Below are 21,273 nucleotides of genomic sequence, written 5' to 3'. Positions count from 1 at the left end.
TTCTATAATTTGTACCTTACAGAATTATTCAATTAAATAAAATATATTTGGTCCAGTGGATTATTTCCTAAGCATATTTTAGATATTCACCCTGTGATCATAACTTATTCATAGACAATTATAAATACCTTCTGGACATTCGAAAGTTTCCCTGCATGGTATTCCCTGGGTGTTGTCAGTATCATTGGGGCAATAATAGCCTGGTCGACATAGTGGACAATCATCTGGAGATGGGGCGCCAGGAGTGTCTCTCATGCGACCCGCTGGACAGAGACGAGGCACGTCAGCCTCCAAACAGAAGTAACCAGGAGGGCATAAGTTGTTGGAGTAATCAGCCATGCCTAAAGAGAACAGTACATTAATGCTGTTAATGATTTCAATACGAGAGACATAACTATGCAGGAATCCAAAAATAACAAAATATCATGATATTAAACAAACAAACAAATAACAACCCCCCCCCCCCCCAAAAAAAAAAAAAAAACACTAACAAAATAAAGAATAAAAAAACCCCAAAAAATCAAATAAAAGAAACCAAAAAAAAAAACACACACAAAAAAACCCCTAAAAAAATAACATCTTGCAAAACAAAAATTTAAAAAAAACCCATCAAATTCAACAAAATCTAAATCAAACCAATCTAAATAAAAACAATTAAAACGAAACAGAAACACATATAAAAGTCTACAAAAAAGACAAAGAGATAACATCACCATGATGAGAAATGATTACCTGTGTTGTTACACCAATAACCAGCTGGGCAAGGGAAGCAATCAGTGATGACAGCTGCTCCTGTAATATTTCTGAAAGTCAGTTTCGGGCAGGGCTGGGTGCCATTTCCTTTCAAACAGTACTGACCCACGGGACAGGGTTCAGGATTGCTGGTTCCTAGTTAATCAGAAATATATATATAGCGAGAGTAATAAGTAGTTTCTATGCTTTGATTGTTGCGATGAGAGTGACTTATATCCAATATGATGTAAAGAAAACAAAGAGCAAAGCTTATTTAAGACCACTGTTCCAGCTCAAGCAATCAAATATCTGTATCAATTTGATCATGTTGACAGCATTTTTATTTTGCTTTAACTTTATTTCAACAACAGTTATCATTGTTGTCAACATGATCTTTACGACGGTATTACTATAAATTCTTATAATATCAAACAAAAAGGAATCAAATTTTATCATCTTAATAAAAAAAAAAAGGGGGGGAGAGAGAGAGAGAGAGAGAGAGAGAGAGAGAGAGAGAGAGAGAGAGAGAGAGAGAGAGAGAGAGAGAGAGAGAGAGAGAGAGAACTATATAGGTAACAAATCAAATTGATCAATTGTGCTCACCCTCAGGGCATAGAGATCCAGCCGGGCAGCTGTCACAATCTGTCTCTTGCTCTGCTCCGACCGTGTCTCTGTATGTATCTGCTGGGCATGGAATAGGGAGGAGGATACCAGCTGGACAATACGAGCCAGTTGGGCAGAAGCCTGCACACTCTTCATCGGGAACACAAGCTAGGAAGTCCGAGGTTGCATTGGGCATGTTGACAGGAGATCCTGATTTACAGTAGTATCCAGCTGAGCAATTGCCATAACGCTGTCCGTTACTGATGGATAAAATAAAAAATTGGAGGAAAAGAAAATAATCCATCAACATCATATTTTTTTTTTTACTTACTACCTAATTACCATATTCATTTTTAAAAACAAATCATCAGTGTCAGATATATTTCTATAATTACATGAATAATCATTCAAAATCAAATCAGCATTTTGTAGTATCTCTAAGATTAATATTCTAAAATAATTCACACTGTTCCTAAAGCAAATTGTGTTAATGATCAAAAATATAGTAGCACTCACCGACAGAATTGGCCAGCTTCACAAGGGAGACAATCAGATTGTGATTCGAGGCCTGTCATGTTGTCATAGGTGAATGTTCCATCAGCACAGGTCTTGGGGTACACGGTACCTGGTTATGTAATCAAAATCAAACATCGTTGTGGTATTCTTTTCTTTCACATTTAATCAATGTACTCGTTTCCCATTTATGATATTGAAAGGTTTTAAATTATGATGCCATGGTATGAAAAATATTTTGAAATATTAAAAAAAAACAAAAACAACTTAAAATAGAGAAGCCATTTTATCACAGTTTTGAAAAGATAAAAACAAGTGAAAAAAACAAAGGTAGAATTAATTTTTCTCGGTATCTCAGTGTTCTTGTAATCTAATTTTATAACCTCCTTCCCCCCCCCCCCCCCCCCCCCAAATAAAAAGCAAACAAACACACAAACTAAAAAAAACCCCCAAAAATCCCACAACAAAATATAAAAACAAAATAAAACAACAATAATAACAAGAACAAACCAAGCAAACAGACAAACAAACAAAAAGGAAAAAAATCGAAAAAACCCAAACAAGAACAGACAAAAAAAAAAAAAACCAAGAAAAAACCCCCCTAAAAACAAAACCCCCTCCAAGCAACAAAAACAAAGAACCAAAAAAAAAATGCCACCAAAACAATGGAACAAAATAATACAAGTAAAAGAAAACAAAGAATTCAAATAGTGACAGCCACATACCATTTGGACAGAAACTGTATGCTGGACAGTCTTTCAGTTCTGGTGGGATAGAACTTGGACAGTAATATCCAGCCGGACAAGTGTCACATGTCCATTGTCCACTGCTGATTTGGAACTCTCCCGCTGGGCATGGGGTGGGGTTTGCTGTGCCCTCCAAGCAAAAGTATCCCACAGGACACAGGTAGCCTGATGGAGTGGGGGAGATTGTGGTTTCGTTGGCTGGACAGTAGTAACCTTGAGAGCACAATCCAGCTTCCTCTATCTGTCCATCTTGGTCACAGTAGCGTCCACCAGGGCAAGGGAGACAATCCGATTCAGCAGCACCACCTTTGTGAGAAATCATAAAGGTGATAATACATTTTGAATAGAAAACCCAAATGCAGACTCTTCCTCCCCGCCCCTCTCCTCCTTCCTCAGGAAACAAGGAGATTAAGACTGATGGAGACCCAAGAGAATAGGTGAGTAAGTAAATAAAGATGATGTAGCTATTTTAAACACAGATATTCCTGGTCTTGCTTTTATGAGGATAACAAATTACTCAAAGCACTTGAGTCAAGGCAGCCAGGTAGGTAGCAACAAACACATGTAGAGCATCTGTCACTAATAATAGAATAACAACAATCGCTTCAAGAATTAATAGCATTAACTGGGGGAAAAATCCATCAATTCAAAAATAAATAAAATTCCCACAGCTGGTAAAATGACTCTGATGAAAAATATTTAACAAACCCGTATTATTCCTAATGGTGCCTGCTGGACATGGCACCATGATGCTGGTTCCAGAGGGACAGTAGTGTCCAACGATGCAAAGTCCATTCTGTGTGTAAGTTGGGTGGCTAGAGGGTGCTTTGCTGTCAGCTCTGCCTTGACAGAAATAGCCAGCATCACAGTCACCTGGTTTTAAAGTATAAACAATTTGCCGGTTGATGAAAGGAGGAAGTCTATGATACTTTGGAATGGAATCACGATTTTCTTTGAAGAATTGTTTTATTGTATCTTTCTTTCTGCATTGCCTAAACTCGCACTGTATAATACATACGCTGAAACATTTTTATCTTGCACCCAATTATTTATATTTTCAGATTTTCAATACAAAAAACAAACAAACAAAACAAACAAGACCCCCAAAAACCCTCAGCTTTTAGGAAAAAATAGCATGATTCTAGAATAATTCTTTTGTAATATCGATAGAAAAAACAAAAAAAAAACGTATTATAAGTAATATAAAAAATAAAAATAAATATTCAAATGATCACTGATATAATAGTAAACATTCATCATAAAATAGTGATGTGTTAATTTATGAATTGAGTAGGGAAAAATAGCTGCATGTGAGCAAGAAAATCTGAATAACTTCAATCTTAAATAATGAATACATTTAAATCAGAGAAAAAAATATTTGACGAATTATATGCTAAATCTGATAAGAATTAGAATTAAGATTATATAAAGGAAAATAAAAAGACCTGTTGGGAAACTGTTTCCAACGCCTTCACAATATTTGCCTGTAGAACAGTCAGTACACTGGGATGCCAATGACAGACCAGTGATGTTATTGAATGTACCGGCTGGACAAGGCATGACGTCTCCCTCAGGACAGTAGCTTCCTGTGGACAAAGACAATGGATAAATCGACGTTAAAGAGTAATAGCTTTTTCTGATGACGAAAGACATGGGCAAAATTAAACAAAGCAAAATTAGAATTTTTAATGATGAAAATGACAATAATATGTTATGTCTTATAAAAGAATAAAAAAGTATCGAGTGTAAAATGCAATAATTATTCAATCTTAAAGAAATCAAAGAAACTTATAAACATAACGAAAAAATAAATTCAAACAAACAAAATCGATATCAACCATGCAAAAGGTTGAACTGAAATAATCAAGATCTCAATAAAACAATTTAAGGAAAAAATATTAAATAGTTTCAATCACTGATATGTGAAGTTAACATGAAACCCTAAACTTTTACAATCATTATATGTCTTCTATATCTATATTACTGTTAAATTTCTCATTCGATTATTTGCTAATGGGGTTAAGGCGCTATGAAAATGTCATTTATATATCATTATTGAATTAACAATAAAACGATTTCAATATCACAGATTTTTCAAAAATGCCAACAGTGTCATTACCAGACTGGCAAGGTTCTGCAGCGGTCATGTTCATGTTGGGACATTGGAAACCAGCCGGACACACCGTACAGTTATCCATTCCTTGGTAAGGTTGGAAGGTGCCTATGGGACATCCCTCTTCTATCTCAGCTCCAGCAATACAGAAGTAACCAGCAGGACAGATGTAGCCTTCAATGTTGTCTGTGGGAGTCGGGGTGGTACTTCCTCCAGTACAAATATATCTGAAGGTAGAATTATTCAGTAGATTGTTGTCAAATGATTAAAAGACTTCGATGTGTGTAATAAGAATATACATCAACTTGAAATGTAATGATGTAACACGCCTGACCGGCGAATCTTGTTTTTGTTGGCTCTTTCATTTTCGTGTTCTGAGTGATTTTTATCTGACATTTCGCCTGGATTTTAATACCATCTGATTTGTGATAGTCATGTGGTTTTATTGATATACATTTCAACGATTTCTAACAGAGGAATTTTCTAAAATTTTAAAATTTAAGTATGGATTTTCCAAAGTCGAACATAGTTTTAAACTGCTATTTGTTTACAGCCATATTGGAAACTTTATTCACTGTGATATATTTTACAACTTTTAAGAACTACCGTATACATCGATCTATTTATAATACTAATTTTATGAACAGACTCAGAGGGGGTAGACGAAAATAACCACCGTCATTGGTCATCGGCCAACCCCACGCCCGCTCCCCCTACGACCTCAATCCTCTCTTCAATTTATCAACACTCGTCTCCCATCCAATCTAATCACTCCAATGAATAATCCTCACCGTTCCTTGTCAAATGTCAACACTGTCCGTGACAGTCAGTATGAAATTAATAACCACCATGACAATAACTCGCAGCAACAGCACCGTCTTGAGCAACAACAACAACAACAACAACAACAACAACAACCTGCACGTAGTGATCATACGAGAATAAGAATCGGATTACTAAATGTTAGATCGTGCCGTAATAAAACTCAAGATATTATTGACATTATCGACGATCATAAAATTACTATTTTTGTCATCTTGGAAACATGGCTTAATCGTTCATATGATGATCCAGTTATGAAAGCAATTACACCCGAAGGCTTTTGTATTAAATCATTTCCACGCATTGGGAGGAAAGGAGGTGGAATTGCAATTATTTACAACTTGTCACTCTTTGACAAGATATCATTCCACCATGATAATTTTAGAAGTTTTGAGTACGCTGGATTTGACATTCATGAAAATAATTTTAAGAAGTATTTTCACTGTGTCTACCGCCCACCACCAAGCCAACAAAACAAAATATCAACAATTGATTTTTTATCAGAGTTCGGAGAATTTATGTCTATGCAATCCATGAACAAAAAGCATAATATTTTTATAGGTGATTTTAACATTGATTATTTCGGAAACAAAAATGAATCGAAAGTATTTCGGGAGCTTATTGACACAAACAACTATATTCAACGTGTAAGCGGTCCTACAAACAAACATGGCCACACAATAGATCATGTCATTACAGACATTGAACATTCTCTCTCTTCACCTGTCTCAAATATTGATAAATTAATCTCTGACCATCATTTAATTGTGTTTTGCGTTTTATTTCCAATGAAGCACGAAGTAAAAAGATGATAACATCTCGTAATATGAAGAATATAAACATGAACATTTTTAAACAAGACCTTGACAATAACGTTAAAAATAAATAGGATGCAAATGGTCTCCACGAGTCAATTGTTGGTACGGTGGACAAGCATGCTCCCTTAAAAACTAGAGCAGTAAGAGTAAGACGTCAAGCACCCTGGTATAATACTGAAATAAAATTGAATGGATTAGCCAGGAGGCGGGCAGAAAGAAAATGGCTCAAGTCCAGAGATGCTGTTGATAAGAAACTGTACATCGCAGCTAGAAATGATGCGAAAGCCGTCAATTTCAGGGCCAAAAAGAAATTCTATGAAGACAGCCTCAAAAATGTGGGATGTTCGAGACAATTCTTTGCCTTGACCAAGGAACTGTCAGGACAACAGATGCAATCAGCTCTCCCATCTTTAATCGATCGTGCAGATCTACAAACTCGCTTTGGTCAATATTTAAAAGAAAAAATGGATACCATCAGGAAAGAACTCTCATCTGAATCGATCCATACAACATTTGACAAGTTTCATGGTGATTCATTAACACATTTTTCAAAGATTACTGAAGCTGACTTATGTGATTGCATTATGTCGTCTCCAACTAAAAGTTGTGATTTAGCCCCCGTAAATACTGCCATTCTAAAAAAGTGCATTGATGTAATTTTGACACCATTTACATGTATTGTTAATAATTCGTTGCAGTCAGGTGCTGTACCAGACATTTACAAAGTTGCTCATGTCAAACCCCTTTTGAAAAAACCTGATCTCGATAAAGAGAACTTAAAAACTATCGCCCTGTCTCTAATCTTCCTTTTCTCTCTAAGATCTTAGAAAAGCTTGTTTTGAAACAATTACTGTCTCATCTTAAAAATAATTGTCTTGAAGAAAAATTTCAGTCTGCTTATAGGCAACATCATTCGACGGAAATCGCACTTGTTAGGGTTGTTAATGATCTCCTCTCTGTTATAGACAATGGTTCATGTTCTTTGCTGAATTTGCTTGACCTATCGTCTGCTTTTGATACTATTGATCACAATATTCTTCTCAAACGTCTTGAAATTACTTATGGTGTGTCTGGTGCAGCGCTTGATTGGTTTAGGTCATATTTGTTTAATCGTAAACAGATTATTACGGTGGATGAATATAGATCTGAGGAAATATTTCTTGATTGTGGGGTTCCCCAGGGTTCAGTACTTGGACCCATTCTTTTTGTTCTGTACGTTGGCCCTCTGTCTAAAATCATCAGAAGTTTCAGTCTGTCTTACCATCAATACGCTGATGATACGCAATTGTACTGCATTTCCAATACGAGAAATTTACAAGAAGTATCAGCCAATAGTAAAAATTGTATCCAAAGTGTTAAGAAATGGATGAATGAGAACAGACTGAAACTGAATGATGATAAGACGGAGGTGCTGTATGTGGGGAACAGGAAGTGGAAAAGTGAAACAGATTTGAAGTTGGGGGATGCCTCAATTCAAATTGTTGACAAAGTGAAAAACCTTGGCACATTCTTAGACTCTGGACTGTCGATGGAGCATCAGGTTAATAATTTGGTTAGATCTCTCTTTTTCCAACTAAAAAAGATTGCTTCCATTAGACGGTTCATATCTGAGGATGTGACCAAGCACCTGGTTGTGTCCCTCGTACTATCGAAATTGGATTATTGTAATGCTCTGTTGTTTGGCGTTTTGCAATACAATCTGTGTGTTGTGTGTGTGTGTGTGTGCTTGAGTGTGTAAATGATTATGTTTCAGCCAAAGTAATTTGTAATTTAAGCATTATTATTATTATCAACTTCATAAACGAAAATATTATGCAACAAGTGGTATTTGAGGCTTAAGATCCCTTTTCACCCAAAACTAACGGGAAAAAAAATTTAGAAAGACATGAGTAAAAACCAAATGAGAGAGAGAGAGAGAGAGAGAGAGAGAGAGAGAGAGAGAGAGAGAGAGAGAGAGAGAGAGAGAGAAAGAGATAGAGAGAGAGAGAGAAAGAGAAAGAGAGAGAGAGAAAGAGAGGGAGAGAGAGAGAGAGAGAGAGAGAGAGAGAGAGAGAGAGAGAGAGAGAGAGAGAGAGAGAGAGAGAGAGAGAGAGAGAGAGAGAGAGAGAGAGAGAGAGAGAGAGAGAGAGAGAGAGAGATAATGAAAGGATTATGACAGCATATGGAAATTAGAAAGATTGTTTGCAATGTTTTTTTGACTGGTTGAATAGATGAGGGGTGTCTGTCAGCAATATATGTCATTTTAATGAAATTGAACAAAATATTTTTAAAAAATCCTTACCCTGGTGAACAGAGTGGTGCTTCATCAACTTTGGTAAATGCCTGTAAGTTACAGTAACGTCCCTTTGGACAAGGCTCACACCCATCAGGGCTGGTTACCTCTCGGACTATTGAAAACGTTCCCAATGGGCATGGGATAGGATATGTGGTGGCATTGGTACAATAATAACCCACTGGGCAGCGATCATTACCGGTAAAGGTTGAGTTGTCTGTTACATTCACCTGCCATGATAAATAAAAAATACGATATCATTTATTTTTTAAAAGTATTTTTTAAACAAGCAATATCTTGACTGACATTAAAGTGGTTAATCAACGTATATTGAATGGATGTAATGTTTTACGTCAATTGCAAATGTTGATGCTTGAAGTTATAGTAAAAAATAAGGCAATGATGAAGTTAAATACTGTTAAATCAACAAACAAAATAATGAAGTATATAACAGAGTGGACTTTAGTATTTCTCCTTTATCAACAGTGTGGATGAACGATGAATTTATTATTTTTAAAATATTAATCAATATAAATTTCAAGAAACATTAATTTGGATCTAAAGGAGAGTACTTTGAAAATGACCATTAAACAACATTTGGTTCCGTGGTCAAAATATCTGATTGCTTAAAATATCATCAAGACGTGTATACCTATTTATAGCATTTCTTACGTTTGAAAGATTATATGAGCGTTATGACATCACGTACCATATCAAAGACTGGAGTTGCTGCACTAGCTCCACCTGTGCAATAGAAACCAGCCCAGCATTCACCCGAGACAGCTGACAGTCCATCTCTGTCACAGTAATAACCAGCCGTGCACTGTGTGCAGTTCTCTACGTCTGAATAATACTCATCAGGACCAAAGGTACCAGCAGGGCAGGGGAAGGATTGAGCAGCTGACGTCTTAGGAGGGCAGTAATATCCACGGGGACAGGGACTAGGTGTCACAACAGGGCCACCTGTGTGGATAAGGAAAAAACGGTTTGAAATCCATATTCATGGTGGCTTCTGTATTCATTGTTTAAAAATAATTATATTGATGATAATAACAGTTTAAAAAAAAAAAGAATAATGATGAAGATTATGCCGCCACCTTTGTGTTGATGATGATGATGTGGTGTTGTTGATGATGATGATATGAAAATGATAAAACAAACAATGATAATAATCTTTAAAATATAATAATATACATTGAACAAAATAAAAAATAAAATTAATAAGGATGACGACGATGCCATCGCTGCCGATGGCGATAATGGTAAAATGAAAAATTATAACAATTTAAAAAATAATAAACACTTTTATATCTGTGCAAAAGCATCGAAAATCGCTTCTTAATAATATCATATAATTATGCTTTTCTTCCACCAGTTATCATTTGAATACACATAACATGGCACATTGTTTTTTGTAACTTAAATCCAATTTCATATCAAGTTGAAAAGGAAGTAAATTTAAATAAATTGCATGCTTAATACTTTCATCACAATGTACATTACAAGTATAAACCTTAGAATAAATACCTTGAGCTGCAGTTTTAATGATGATTTTAAAAAATAAAAAATTAATGACAATAATGATAATAATAATAATAATAATAATAATATATAATAATATAATAATAATAATAATAATAATAATATTGATGATGATACTAATAATAATAATAATAATAATAATAATAATAATAATAATAATAATAATTAATAATAATAATGATAATGATAATAATAATAATAATAATAATAATAATAATAATAATAATAATAATAATACTATATAATAATAATAATAATAATAATAATAATAATAATAATAATAATAATAATAATAATAATAATAATAATATTGATGATGATAATAATAATAATAATAATAATAATAATAATAATAATAATAATAATAATAATAATAATAATAATAATAATAATATTAATAATAATAATAACAATAATAATAATAATAATAATAATAATAATAATAATAATAATAATAATAATAATAGTAATAATAATAATGATAATGATAATAATAATAATGATAATAATAATAATAATAATAATAATAATAATAATAATAATAATAATAATAATAATAATAATAATAATAATAATAATAATAATAATAATAATAATAATGATAAAAATAGTAATAATAATAATGAGCTACGTAATGAATTGTTAATTCAGACAAAAAAAATTTCAGTCACACGGGCTGATCATTGCTATGCCATATTAATCATACATTCCTGATTAACTTACTATAAGTTCTTGTCTGACAAATAACATTAACGTGTGGCGTAAATCTAGTATTGAGTCGGAATCAATTACAGTGGAATCCGGTTATATTTGGGACCGTCAAAAGGGCTTAACTTTAATCAGAATATGATTTTAAGAATGTTCCCTTATGCTGACTCCAATGTAGATAGAGTTTTAAATCAAAATGATAGGATTTAGGAAGTTGACATTTTAAAAAGTTTATGTAATGAGACTGAGTCTTCTCAATGAAGGCCTTTATTTCAACTCAAATTTTATCAGTTACGCTCAAAATTCAGTTAGGATAAACGGGTCCACCCTGACATAAAATAATTCTGAGGCGATTGGTCATCCTTGGCATGACCTTAACTCGAGCTCTGTTTTATTAAGACGATCAAATTCAATTTATTGATCAATAATTTAAACTTGGATAGCTCGACCATAGTAAAAGAAAACTTTAGAAATTTATATATGATTTTATTTTGATAGTTTGCTATGAATCTGAGGGGAAAAAAGCTATGGGGTATATAACACAATGTGAAAAAAACCCCCCAAAAAACAAAACAACGGGTATACAAAATCAAACCAGTACATTTTAAAAAATTGCAGTAGAAACGAAAGCAAGCAACATGCAAGTCCATAATACAAATTCTTGACAACTATAAAGTGATAGATAAATGTCACTTGCTCTTCTTGGGGTAGAATGGGTAGAGAATAAGAAAGAGAGAGAGAGAGAGAGAGAGAGAGAGAGAGAGAGAGAGAGAGAGAGAGAGAGAGAGAGAGAGAGAGAGAGAGAGAGAGAGAGAGAGAGAGTTACTGAAAATAAAAAAGTTGTAAGATAAAAAGCATCTCAAAAATAAACAGGCATTTATCAAGACTGATAGCCATATAATTCGAAAAGTATGGAAGCAAAAGCAGTCTATTGATACAAATCAATTTAACCCCTCAAAAGAAAAGTTCTCCAACAACATGACCACCCCCCCCCCCCCCCCCCAAAAAAAAAAAAACACACAAAAAAAACAAAAAAAACAAACAACAAAACAAAACAAAACAAAACAAAAAAATATGAAAACGAAAACAAAACAAAAATCGAATCTCCTTTAAGATTTCTCTTTAAGCCCCCCCCCCCCCCCCCCCCCCCCAGAAAAACATTAAAAAATAAACAAAATCCCTCCCTCCCTCCCCCCTCAAATCAAAGATAGAGTAATACTGCAACACATAAATATCAAATACATATCACAAGAAAACAATAACTCAAAGTGAGACAAAACCAACAAAACAGGAGAAGCAAAGAATCGCTACCGATATGTTGGAAAATGAATGGAGACAAAAAGGAAAATTGACTCTGCAAATTCAACTTCTAAAAAATGTAATATAAGCAATGCAAAAACAATTCATAAAAACAGTATAATTGAAAAGTGGTATGCATTGGAAAGTGGAGATTGGTTTGTTGTCTTCTTTAGACATACAACGGAGAGAGAGAGCAGGAGCTACTGCAACCTATTCTAGTTCTTTTTTCTCCTTTTTGTTTTGATCACAAGGCATATATCATAGTGAATACCAAGCATGCATTTATGATGATTTAATCACATGTGCAAAAAAACAAACAAACCGGGAAATATGATAAGTTGAAAAGTATCAGATTGTAGAAAATGATTGATTGTCTGTAAAAAAAGCCAAACATTATTCATACAAGTAAATTAATATTAATGTAAATGTTGCTGCCCGAAGCTCGAAGAAATAAATAACAATGTGAAATTGAATGAAAGCTTCAATTTAATTACAAAAACAGATCAAATGGACGTTTTGTTGTTGAACAGCGCCACAACCACATTATCTCATTCACTTGTAGTGTTTCATTCATCCTGTTTTGTTGATAAAGGGGAAACCCAAACGTTCATTTCATCTGTTTTTGTAATTAAACTGAAGCTTACATTCAATTTCACATTGTTATTTATCAAATGAAACAGTAACGTAGAACAAAAAGTGATACTTTGCATCTGTTGATATGTACATTATATTTATTTAGGATACCAACGGTGAATATGGTTGAAATTAGACTTTATATCCTCTCTACAAGCATGATTAATTGCGATGCAACTTTTCACATTTCCCAAGGATGCAAATCTAAAAAAAATCAACATCTAATAAAGCCACACATTTTTACCATGAATATAAGTAATATTCGCTGTGGATAAGATAGAAAATTATAGTTAATAATCATATCAACGAACATGAAATCTTATAAAATTTGAACATTACTATAAAGAATATAAGTAATGAACACTTTAGGTTTTTATAATTAATCAATTGAGGAACAATTCACTATCTAATTTTTTCATGAAGCCAAATCTAATTTTTAGTTATCTTTAACTGTTTTTGGTTGTTTCCTGACAAAGGCCAAAGGCCAAAACGATGTTTGTTTTATATCCTGTCTCAATATATATGAGCAATCTTCCCTCACTTATCCCTTGTTATCATAATGACTCGATTATGGGCCTGAGATTATAGAAACGATTCTGACAAATAGCAATGGAGGAGAGTTTATTATTTATTTTATTTATAGAAATTCCAATACCAAAACAAAGATGAAGATTTTTGCCTTAAAAAGTCTATGTAGTGATAAAAGAAAATCCAATCTAACCATAATCTTTGATTACTCCGCAACAAGAAACTTTATTTCTGACACAAATGATCTTTTCAGTACAGAGAGTGTTAATTATCAATAAATTGTGCTGTTGTTCTCCTCATTAAAAAAAACACACACACAACTCCCCCCCCCCCCCCCCCCACCCAAACAAAAAAAAAAAAACTAAACAAAAAAAAAAAACTACAATATTTCCATGAGAGTTTATTTTCAGTAAAAAATATTTTTATTAATTATATCATAGTAAAATGTTTTCCTACCTGCATGAGGATCACAGTAGTAACCCGGTGAACAATCAATGCAAGAGTCTTGTCCGGTGTTCGGCTGGTAAGTGCCATTAAGACAGGAAGTAGGAATATGAGACCCTGCCTCACAGAAGTGACCTTGATAGCAAAGATAATCAGGAGGCGTTGGAGTATCTTGGCCTCCAGGGCAGAAGTAACCAGGATCACACTGATTAGTTGGGGCGATGTTTGCAAGGCCTGAACAAGACAATTTATTGGTGGTTATTATTATAATTATTATGTTGTGCAGTTGATTCTCTTCTTTCTTTTCAATTCAATAAGTCAATAACAATATCATATTTATTCAATGTGTGTTATAATACCACATTCAATAGATAATTCACAGTAAGGGCATTAAGGTACGCTTTTTAGGGACAATTCACAGAATATGTTAAAGATTGTAATCATCAGGTAAAAAAAAACACACAATAAAAGGAAAATCATATTTATAAGTAAGTAAGTGGAGGGGTACCTTACCTTGGCAGTAATATCCAGCTGTACAGTTGGTGCAGTCGCTTGGACTCTTGCCATTGATGCTAGGGGCAAATGTGCCAGCAGGGCAGGCCTCGGGGATGGATGTTCCTTCCTCACAATAATATCCAGCAGGGCAGTCATGTTGATCCGGTCTGTCACTCGTTCCATTACAGTAAAAGCCTTCACTACAGTTACCTATGATATAAGACGAATATAGCATTATCACTATTGCATATCATATTGACAGCTTTGGTTTAAGAAAAATAAATGTAAGCTTCATGCAGAACTTATCCGTTTTAGGTTTGGCAATGTTATTATATGCTGATAATTCTTGACGTAAAACTTTAGGCAATCTTTCCCGAGTAATAACATCGGAATAAACACCTTGTGCATGATAAATTACCAACGTTTGAATATTTCAAATAAAACTAAAAATGGATCCACACAGCTTATGCATTGCCAATTTTTAAATAAAAAATCATGAATTTCAGAGACAAAGAAAGGACCAAAGGGTTGAGATTTGATATTGATGAACACGATTCTTATTTTTACTGCACTATAAAACAACTTACCCGTTGGGAGAGCCAATCCAGGAGTTTGACAATAAGTACCAGGGTCACATGCAGTGGGTTTGGAAGAGCCCTGAGGACAGTAATAGCCGATAGGACAAAGTCCACCTGTGGTCATCTCAAAACTGGGACAGACACAGTCCCACATTGGCGTGCAAGTGTCATTAGAATACAAATCACTGGGAAACAATAAAAAAAAAAAAGAAGCAATGAGAATTGTTAAATGAATGCACTTCAGGAGGGTTCAGATATAAAATTAGCAAAGAAAAAAATGAATTAAAAACATTCAAAGACAAGGCCATTATGAAAACTTTAAAATGCCCCAATTAAAAAAAAAAAGTACCTCATAGTTCCATTGGCATTTGTTAGGTATCCAGGGTCATATGGTCGTTTTTGATTAGCTCCTCCACCACAGAAGAATCCCTCATCACAATATCCATCTGGCACAACGTTGCCATGGCCTTCACAGTACTCTCCTGGTGGGCACTCGAGGCAGCTGGTGGAATTGCTGGCTCCTGGAAAGGAATGATAGGGGAAGAATGAATATCTAAAGTGACAATAATGACTATAATAATAATAATAATAATAATAATAATAATAATAATAATAATAATAATAATAATAATAATAATAATAATAATAATAACAACGACGACAACGACAACACCACCACCAACAACAACAATAACAACAATACTACTACTACTACTACTACTACTACTACTACTACTACTACTACTACTACTACTACTACTACTACTACTACTGTTACTACTACTATTACTACTACTGCTACTACTACTACTACTACTACTACTACTACTACTACTACTACTACTACTACTACTACTGCTACTACTACTACTACTACTACTACTATAGACAGATTTTTTATTAATGGCGCATGTTTTTCAGATTTTTCTCAGCTGTCCCTCTATCAAAAGTTGTAAAAAATTGTGTCAACCTTTGAATCAATTTTTCTTAACTGAATATAGATTTTGGACCGTGTTGATGCCATATCAAAAAAGTTTTCTTCTTTAAAACCTATAAAAAACTGCTTTAAAACCGCTGTCATAAAATTCGAGATTTTACACTGTAAAAAATGTAAATAAGTTACGCACCACAAAGTATGAGAATAATTAATCATTTTCCAAAAAATCTTGTGTTGACACGTAGTTCTGGCTAGCGATTATGAGTTCATGTCATACTTGTTTCCGAATAAAAACAATTCGCTTTAACTGCTATAAACTTACAACTTATATAGTTTGTCTTAAATTTTGAATTTATGATTTATTGCTTATTATCTACATCCTGTCTCAATAACCAATGTGAAATCTCTAGTTTTAAATCATTTGAAATACTGATTATAATATACTCAATATTGTCATATTAACAATGACTTCTGTTTATACAACTTTGAAAAATTGTATCTATGCACGAACATTTCACAGAGCATTTATAGGCTTTAAAAACATAGATGCTTTTAAACTATACGATATAATACGACACTCTCGTAAATCTACTTGTACCTATTGATAAGCCATTAAAGAGGACGGCTATGGAATTGGAATTTCACAATCAACCCCAAGAAGATGATTATCGAAATACGACAGAGAGATCATCAGTGGAACGACGTGATAGGAAAAGGATCCAAGACGACTTTGATATGGATATCATCCAAAGATATATGGAACTGGGTGAATGAAAACATACATCCGACAAAGGAATGGACGTCTGATAATTCGGGTAGAAAAAGACTCATGAGTTCTGGACAGAAGATCATTGATATTCTTGCAGGTGGTGAAGCCACTGGGCATTTAGAATAATCCCATACCATTCCTTTCTTTTCTGCATCATTTGGAAGGTAGAGACTATCATTCTGGTCTTAATGCAGAGGTGTTTGAAGACTGGCTAAATAACCGTTTGCTGCCTTTCCTTGAAGCACCCAGCTGTATTGCATTGGACAACGCTACAATTCGGTGGCCCATGATCACCTCAATGCTCCAACTCCAGCAACTATAAAAACTGATATGATTTTATGGCTCCAATCAGACAGCACTAAATATTCTGACTATTTATCAAAGGCTCAGCTATACTCCTAGTGAAAAGAAACAAACCAGAGACAGTTTCCAATTCAGGGAGTTTTGACACAAGGTTGTGCGACTTCCCCCATATCACCCTGAGCGCAATCCAATCGAGCTCATTTGGACCCAAGTAAAGGGAAAGATGAGAGGTGAACGCCGATTTTAACTCTCACCAACAAGGTAATAAATGATATAACAAGGAAAGACTGGGAAAAGGCATGCTCCAACCTTCGCAAACTGGAGGAAAATTACATTTCATTGGATTGAGTGATACCACAAAATCTTTCCATAGTCGTTTCCTTTCCCATTTTCCTCATATCGTCATCAGAATGTGATGATTGATGTGTCAAGTATATCTTTATTGTTGTTGGTGGTGTTGTTGTAGTTGTTGTTATTGCTTAACACATGTACATATTTGTGGAAACAATGTATCATAAATTGATGAATTTCTACTTTTGACAGTTTACATTAAATTTATGTAATCCTCTATGGCATATACACAAGCTATTTCTTTAAATTTCGCAATCAATATAATGTTGAAAGTGTGTAATGTTCACTTTCATTTGTATTCATCAGTAATGTGTATTGATAGTTATAAAATGTAGATGTCTGATAATTAAGGATTGCCATTCGTTCCTTCATAATCAGATACTGAATGTATATTGTTTAATTGTCAATTAACCGAACTTTCCATTTTAACGAATTCCTTCAAAATGGATAAGTGGAAAAGTCATAATTTTGATACTGTAAATTATCTATGAGTTATGATCCTTACCAGTTATCGATTTTAATATAGCTGTTATAAGCGAAATCCTTTCCTATTGTTTTATAATTAATTTAAAAATATTATTTGATTAAGATAAATTGATTCAGGGGTTCATAGAAACTTTTGCTGCTGTGCATTGAGGGACAGCTGAGAAAAATAAGAAAAACACACGCCACTTATTCAAAATCTGACTATAATAATAATAATAATAATAATAATAATAATAATAATAATAATAATAATAATAATAATAATAATAATAATAATAATAATAATAATAATAATAATAATAATACAGTTCTACTGAGGAGCTTAATCTTAACAGAAATCGTGATTTCAGCTTTTTATATTGCCCCTCACCTTTCGCCCCTCCGCCAAAAATAACGAATAAATAAATCAATTAATTAACAATAAGAAAAGGAAAGGAAATATCAAATCAAATGAGATATTTCTTCTTATATTAATCAATAAAGATTTATATCACCGCATTATTTATTTAAAGAACTTGTAAAACATATGTAAATTGAGACATCACTCAATTTACCTTATTTTGGTAAATAATCCCAATAAAATCATTACTCTTTGTAACTATAGAATAACAATAACACAATCATTTAAATATACATTACCAGTATTATTGTTGTAAGTTCCCGGAGGACATGGGTGTTGTACGTCGAACTCAGTTGATTCCAAACAATAGTGACCCATAGGGCAGATGACAGGAGTAACTGTAGCATTCTCACAGTAATGACCTACAATAGAAACACATTAGTTATGACTATGGATGGTTTACAATCTACAATAAGCAACTTGAACAACCACTGAATAGTTTGATTACAAAATTATGACCATGAGATTCTATCTGCTTTTTGCACATAAAAATGACTGCGATTTGTTTTTGATATTTTCCAATAAAAGGATTGATGCTTAAAAAAAACTCCACTTTAAAAAAATGAAATGACTCTTAAAATGTGTATTAAATTGACCATGAAATATTTATATAAGGTTACAATTGGGTGTTATTACTAAGTTGTAACCAAAGGTTTTGAAAGAAAAGCAAAGCAATGCAAAGAATTGCATAGGTTTTCTCATTCTCAAATGTTTTTCATGAAAATTTCTTTTTCTTTTCTTTTTTTTTTGGTAATTGAGAACATTTACATTGATGATTAAATGTAAAAAGAAAACTAAACAAAAAATAACCCCCTCCCAAGAACCCCCCCCCCCCCCCAAAAAAAAAAAAAAAAAAGAAAACAACAAAAAAACAAAAACAAAACAAAGCAAAGAAAATATGAATAAGTTTTTTAAAAAAGTCAATGATACCTTCAGGACAAGGTGAACACAAGTCCATGACCTTGTTTGGAGCATAAGTTCCGGCAGCACAAGGTGTTGGTGCACTTGATCCAACAGGACAGTAGTGACCAATAGGACACTCATCTCCACTTCCGACATGAGCCACCAATGAACTGGGATTGGCCACATTCACACCTAAAACAAAGATAACCAATCAATGTCAATTATAAAGACAACGCGGAATAGATTGGTCTTTGCTCCAAAAATGAAAGGTGCAGCTTTGTGACAAAAAGTCACATAGCAATAGCTATCTGTTCTTACAACTATCCAGTGTGATTCTTGTCATTCAAAAACATATTCGCTTGTCAGAATAAAATGTTTACAAAAAGAAAAAAAGAAAAAAAAAAAAGAGCAGGACTCGCTAGGAGAGAAATCTTGATTTTCTTGACTCGTTATTATCTCATTAGATATTCCAAATTTGATTGACGTCCTGCAAGTCATCAATCTCTGACATATAAATACATTTTGGTACAAAACGTTCTTCATCAATCATGCTTTTTACAAATTAAAAAGAATTATGTTTTGATAGTGCAACTTTTGAAGCCCTCGAGTTTTACATAAAACAAAAATTGACATTTACAAACTGGAAGTTCTTAAGCAATGGAGTGCTAAACAATTAATATAATTAGACATTGCAAATTTTTCAGTCATTGAATTTTAAATCTCACCAAAGATGAATGTGTCAGCGTGAATGACTCAGGTATCAGCAAGGAATGAGACAGGAATACTATATTTTTAATAAGATGTCCAAGACATTGAAAACGAATAAGAAGGCACAAATTGGTGCAAAATATTCCATCACTTTTTTTTGTGTGTATTTTCTCTCTGTTTTATTATCACTGTATCCTACGCATCAATATATAATAATATTCATAATCTATGTCAATCTATGTTTCACCTTATTAACATATGCAGATCATAGCAAGCACAAATTTGAATTATCAAATTCATCATCATTTTTATTATCATTAGCTTATCCTCGCTAATCCTTAAGTAGAATAATCCTCTTTTCTTCCCACAATGATAAAGACAATATAAAGAATATTGTAGTAAACGACTCACCAGATACACAATAATATCCACCCGAACACTGTTTGGTTGCTGCCTCCAATCCTGGTGTGTCACAGTAGTAGCCTCCTGTACACTGTGAACACTGTGTCTCATTTGCCAAGGCAGTGCTAGCACCAAACGTACCTACAGGGCAAGGCTGTGTACCATTGCCAGTTCCTTCTGGACAGTAGCGACCTATTGTGCAGTGGAATTGGGATTTCGAAAAAAAATCATTATTATTATTATTATTATTATTATTCATTTTTCGATTAAAAACTGATCTACTAAAAGTAATGACTTAAAAATCCTTGCAAAAATAAAAGGTTATTCAACATATTTGTTTTTGAAACATACAATTAAGACGCAAAGAAAGATAAAAGACGTTTTCTATTTTACAAAAAATAAGAATACAAAGAAACATTTGAAACAGATCTTTGGGATTGCACTGTGTGCAGAGCAATGTCTTTAACTGGTCTAGATTGTATCTCGCTGAAAACACATCTTTTTTTAATCTAAGATAATCAATCCTACAATCTAGATGGTGAATATAAAATATTATTTGCTATTGATAATTTTTTTATTTCTCTGAAATTAAAAATGTTATTGCATCTATGTCAAAATACGAAGGGCTTAATAAAAAAAACAACCAAATTTAACATTAGCGAAAGAGTAAAATGATATCTATTCATTCATAGTTTTAAAAACAAAGTTGAAAAAAAACAAACCTGTAAATAATGAAATGGTATAATATCAGGGTTGAGCCAGGTGCCCAAAAATGATTTTAAAGTTAAAGTGACCAGAAATTTGAGATTTTATCTTTTTGTCACATCTTTTGTCCTCAATAAAACATATAAACTTGACCCAAATTTTATATTTCTTACAATAAAATCAAATTTTATCATCAAAATCACCAATATATAATACTGTTTTGAGGCTGTGGGTCATAATGATAACTATGTGGCGTCATCTATCAAGACAAAAGTGACTCTACCTTGGGGACAGGGCTCAGCCAGAGACCCATCAACACAGAAGTAGCCTGCAGGGCAAGTGTCACACACATCAGCTCCTGTGTGATCCATGAAGGTTGATGTAGGGCAAGGGGTTGGTGTAATAGACCCAACAGGGCAGTAATGACCAACTGGGCAAATGTCTCCTGTCACGCCATCTGTAC

General features: G+C 33.4%; 1 protein-coding gene across 3 annotated transcripts in view; it reads right to left on the bottom strand.

The window, feature by feature from the left end:
- Positions 1-21,273, bottom strand: part of LOC144964930 (uncharacterized) — a 163,990-nt gene that overhangs the window by 32,176 nt on the left and 110,541 nt on the right. For 2 of the 3 annotated variants that reach the window (XM_078899728.1, XM_078899726.1), the window contains 19 exons: positions 21,094-21,267; positions 20,115-20,297; positions 19,023-19,187; positions 18,332-18,454; positions 15,196-15,367; positions 14,856-15,031; positions 14,287-14,478; positions 13,786-14,007; positions 13,046-13,066; positions 9,329-9,582; positions 8,629-8,849; positions 4,714-4,934; positions 4,040-4,180; positions 3,303-3,467; positions 2,574-2,900; positions 1,852-1,960; positions 1,336-1,595; positions 733-888; positions 129-341 (listed from right to left, as the gene is read on the bottom strand). In XM_078899728.1, coding sequence (XP_078755854.1) covers positions 129-341; positions 733-888; positions 1,336-1,595; positions 1,852-1,960; positions 2,574-2,900; positions 3,303-3,467; positions 4,040-4,180; positions 4,714-4,934; positions 8,629-8,849; positions 9,329-9,582; positions 13,046-13,066; positions 13,786-14,007; positions 14,287-14,478; positions 14,856-15,031; positions 15,196-15,367; positions 18,332-18,454; positions 19,023-19,187; positions 20,115-20,297; positions 21,094-21,267 — 3,495 coding nt within the window. The remainder of the gene's footprint in view (positions 1-128; positions 342-732; positions 889-1,335; positions 1,596-1,851; positions 1,961-2,573; positions 2,901-3,302; positions 3,468-4,039; positions 4,181-4,713; positions 4,935-8,628; positions 8,850-9,328; positions 9,583-13,045; positions 13,067-13,785; positions 14,008-14,286; positions 14,479-14,855; positions 15,032-15,195; positions 15,368-18,331; positions 18,455-19,022; positions 19,188-20,114; positions 20,298-21,093; positions 21,268-21,273) is intronic. The other variant, XM_078899727.1, reaches the window with a different exon arrangement.

Source organism: Berghia stephanieae, chromosome 2 (genome assembly GCF_034508935.2).
Source record: "Berghia stephanieae isolate SIO BIC M18660-M18661 chromosome 2, UCSD_Bste_1.3, whole genome shotgun sequence".
NCBI classification, from domain to species: Eukaryota; Metazoa; Mollusca; class Gastropoda; order Nudibranchia; family Aeolidiidae; genus Berghia; species Berghia stephanieae.
Note: the sequence above shows the minus strand (reverse complement) of the source record. Positions and strands in the feature narration are given on the sequence as shown.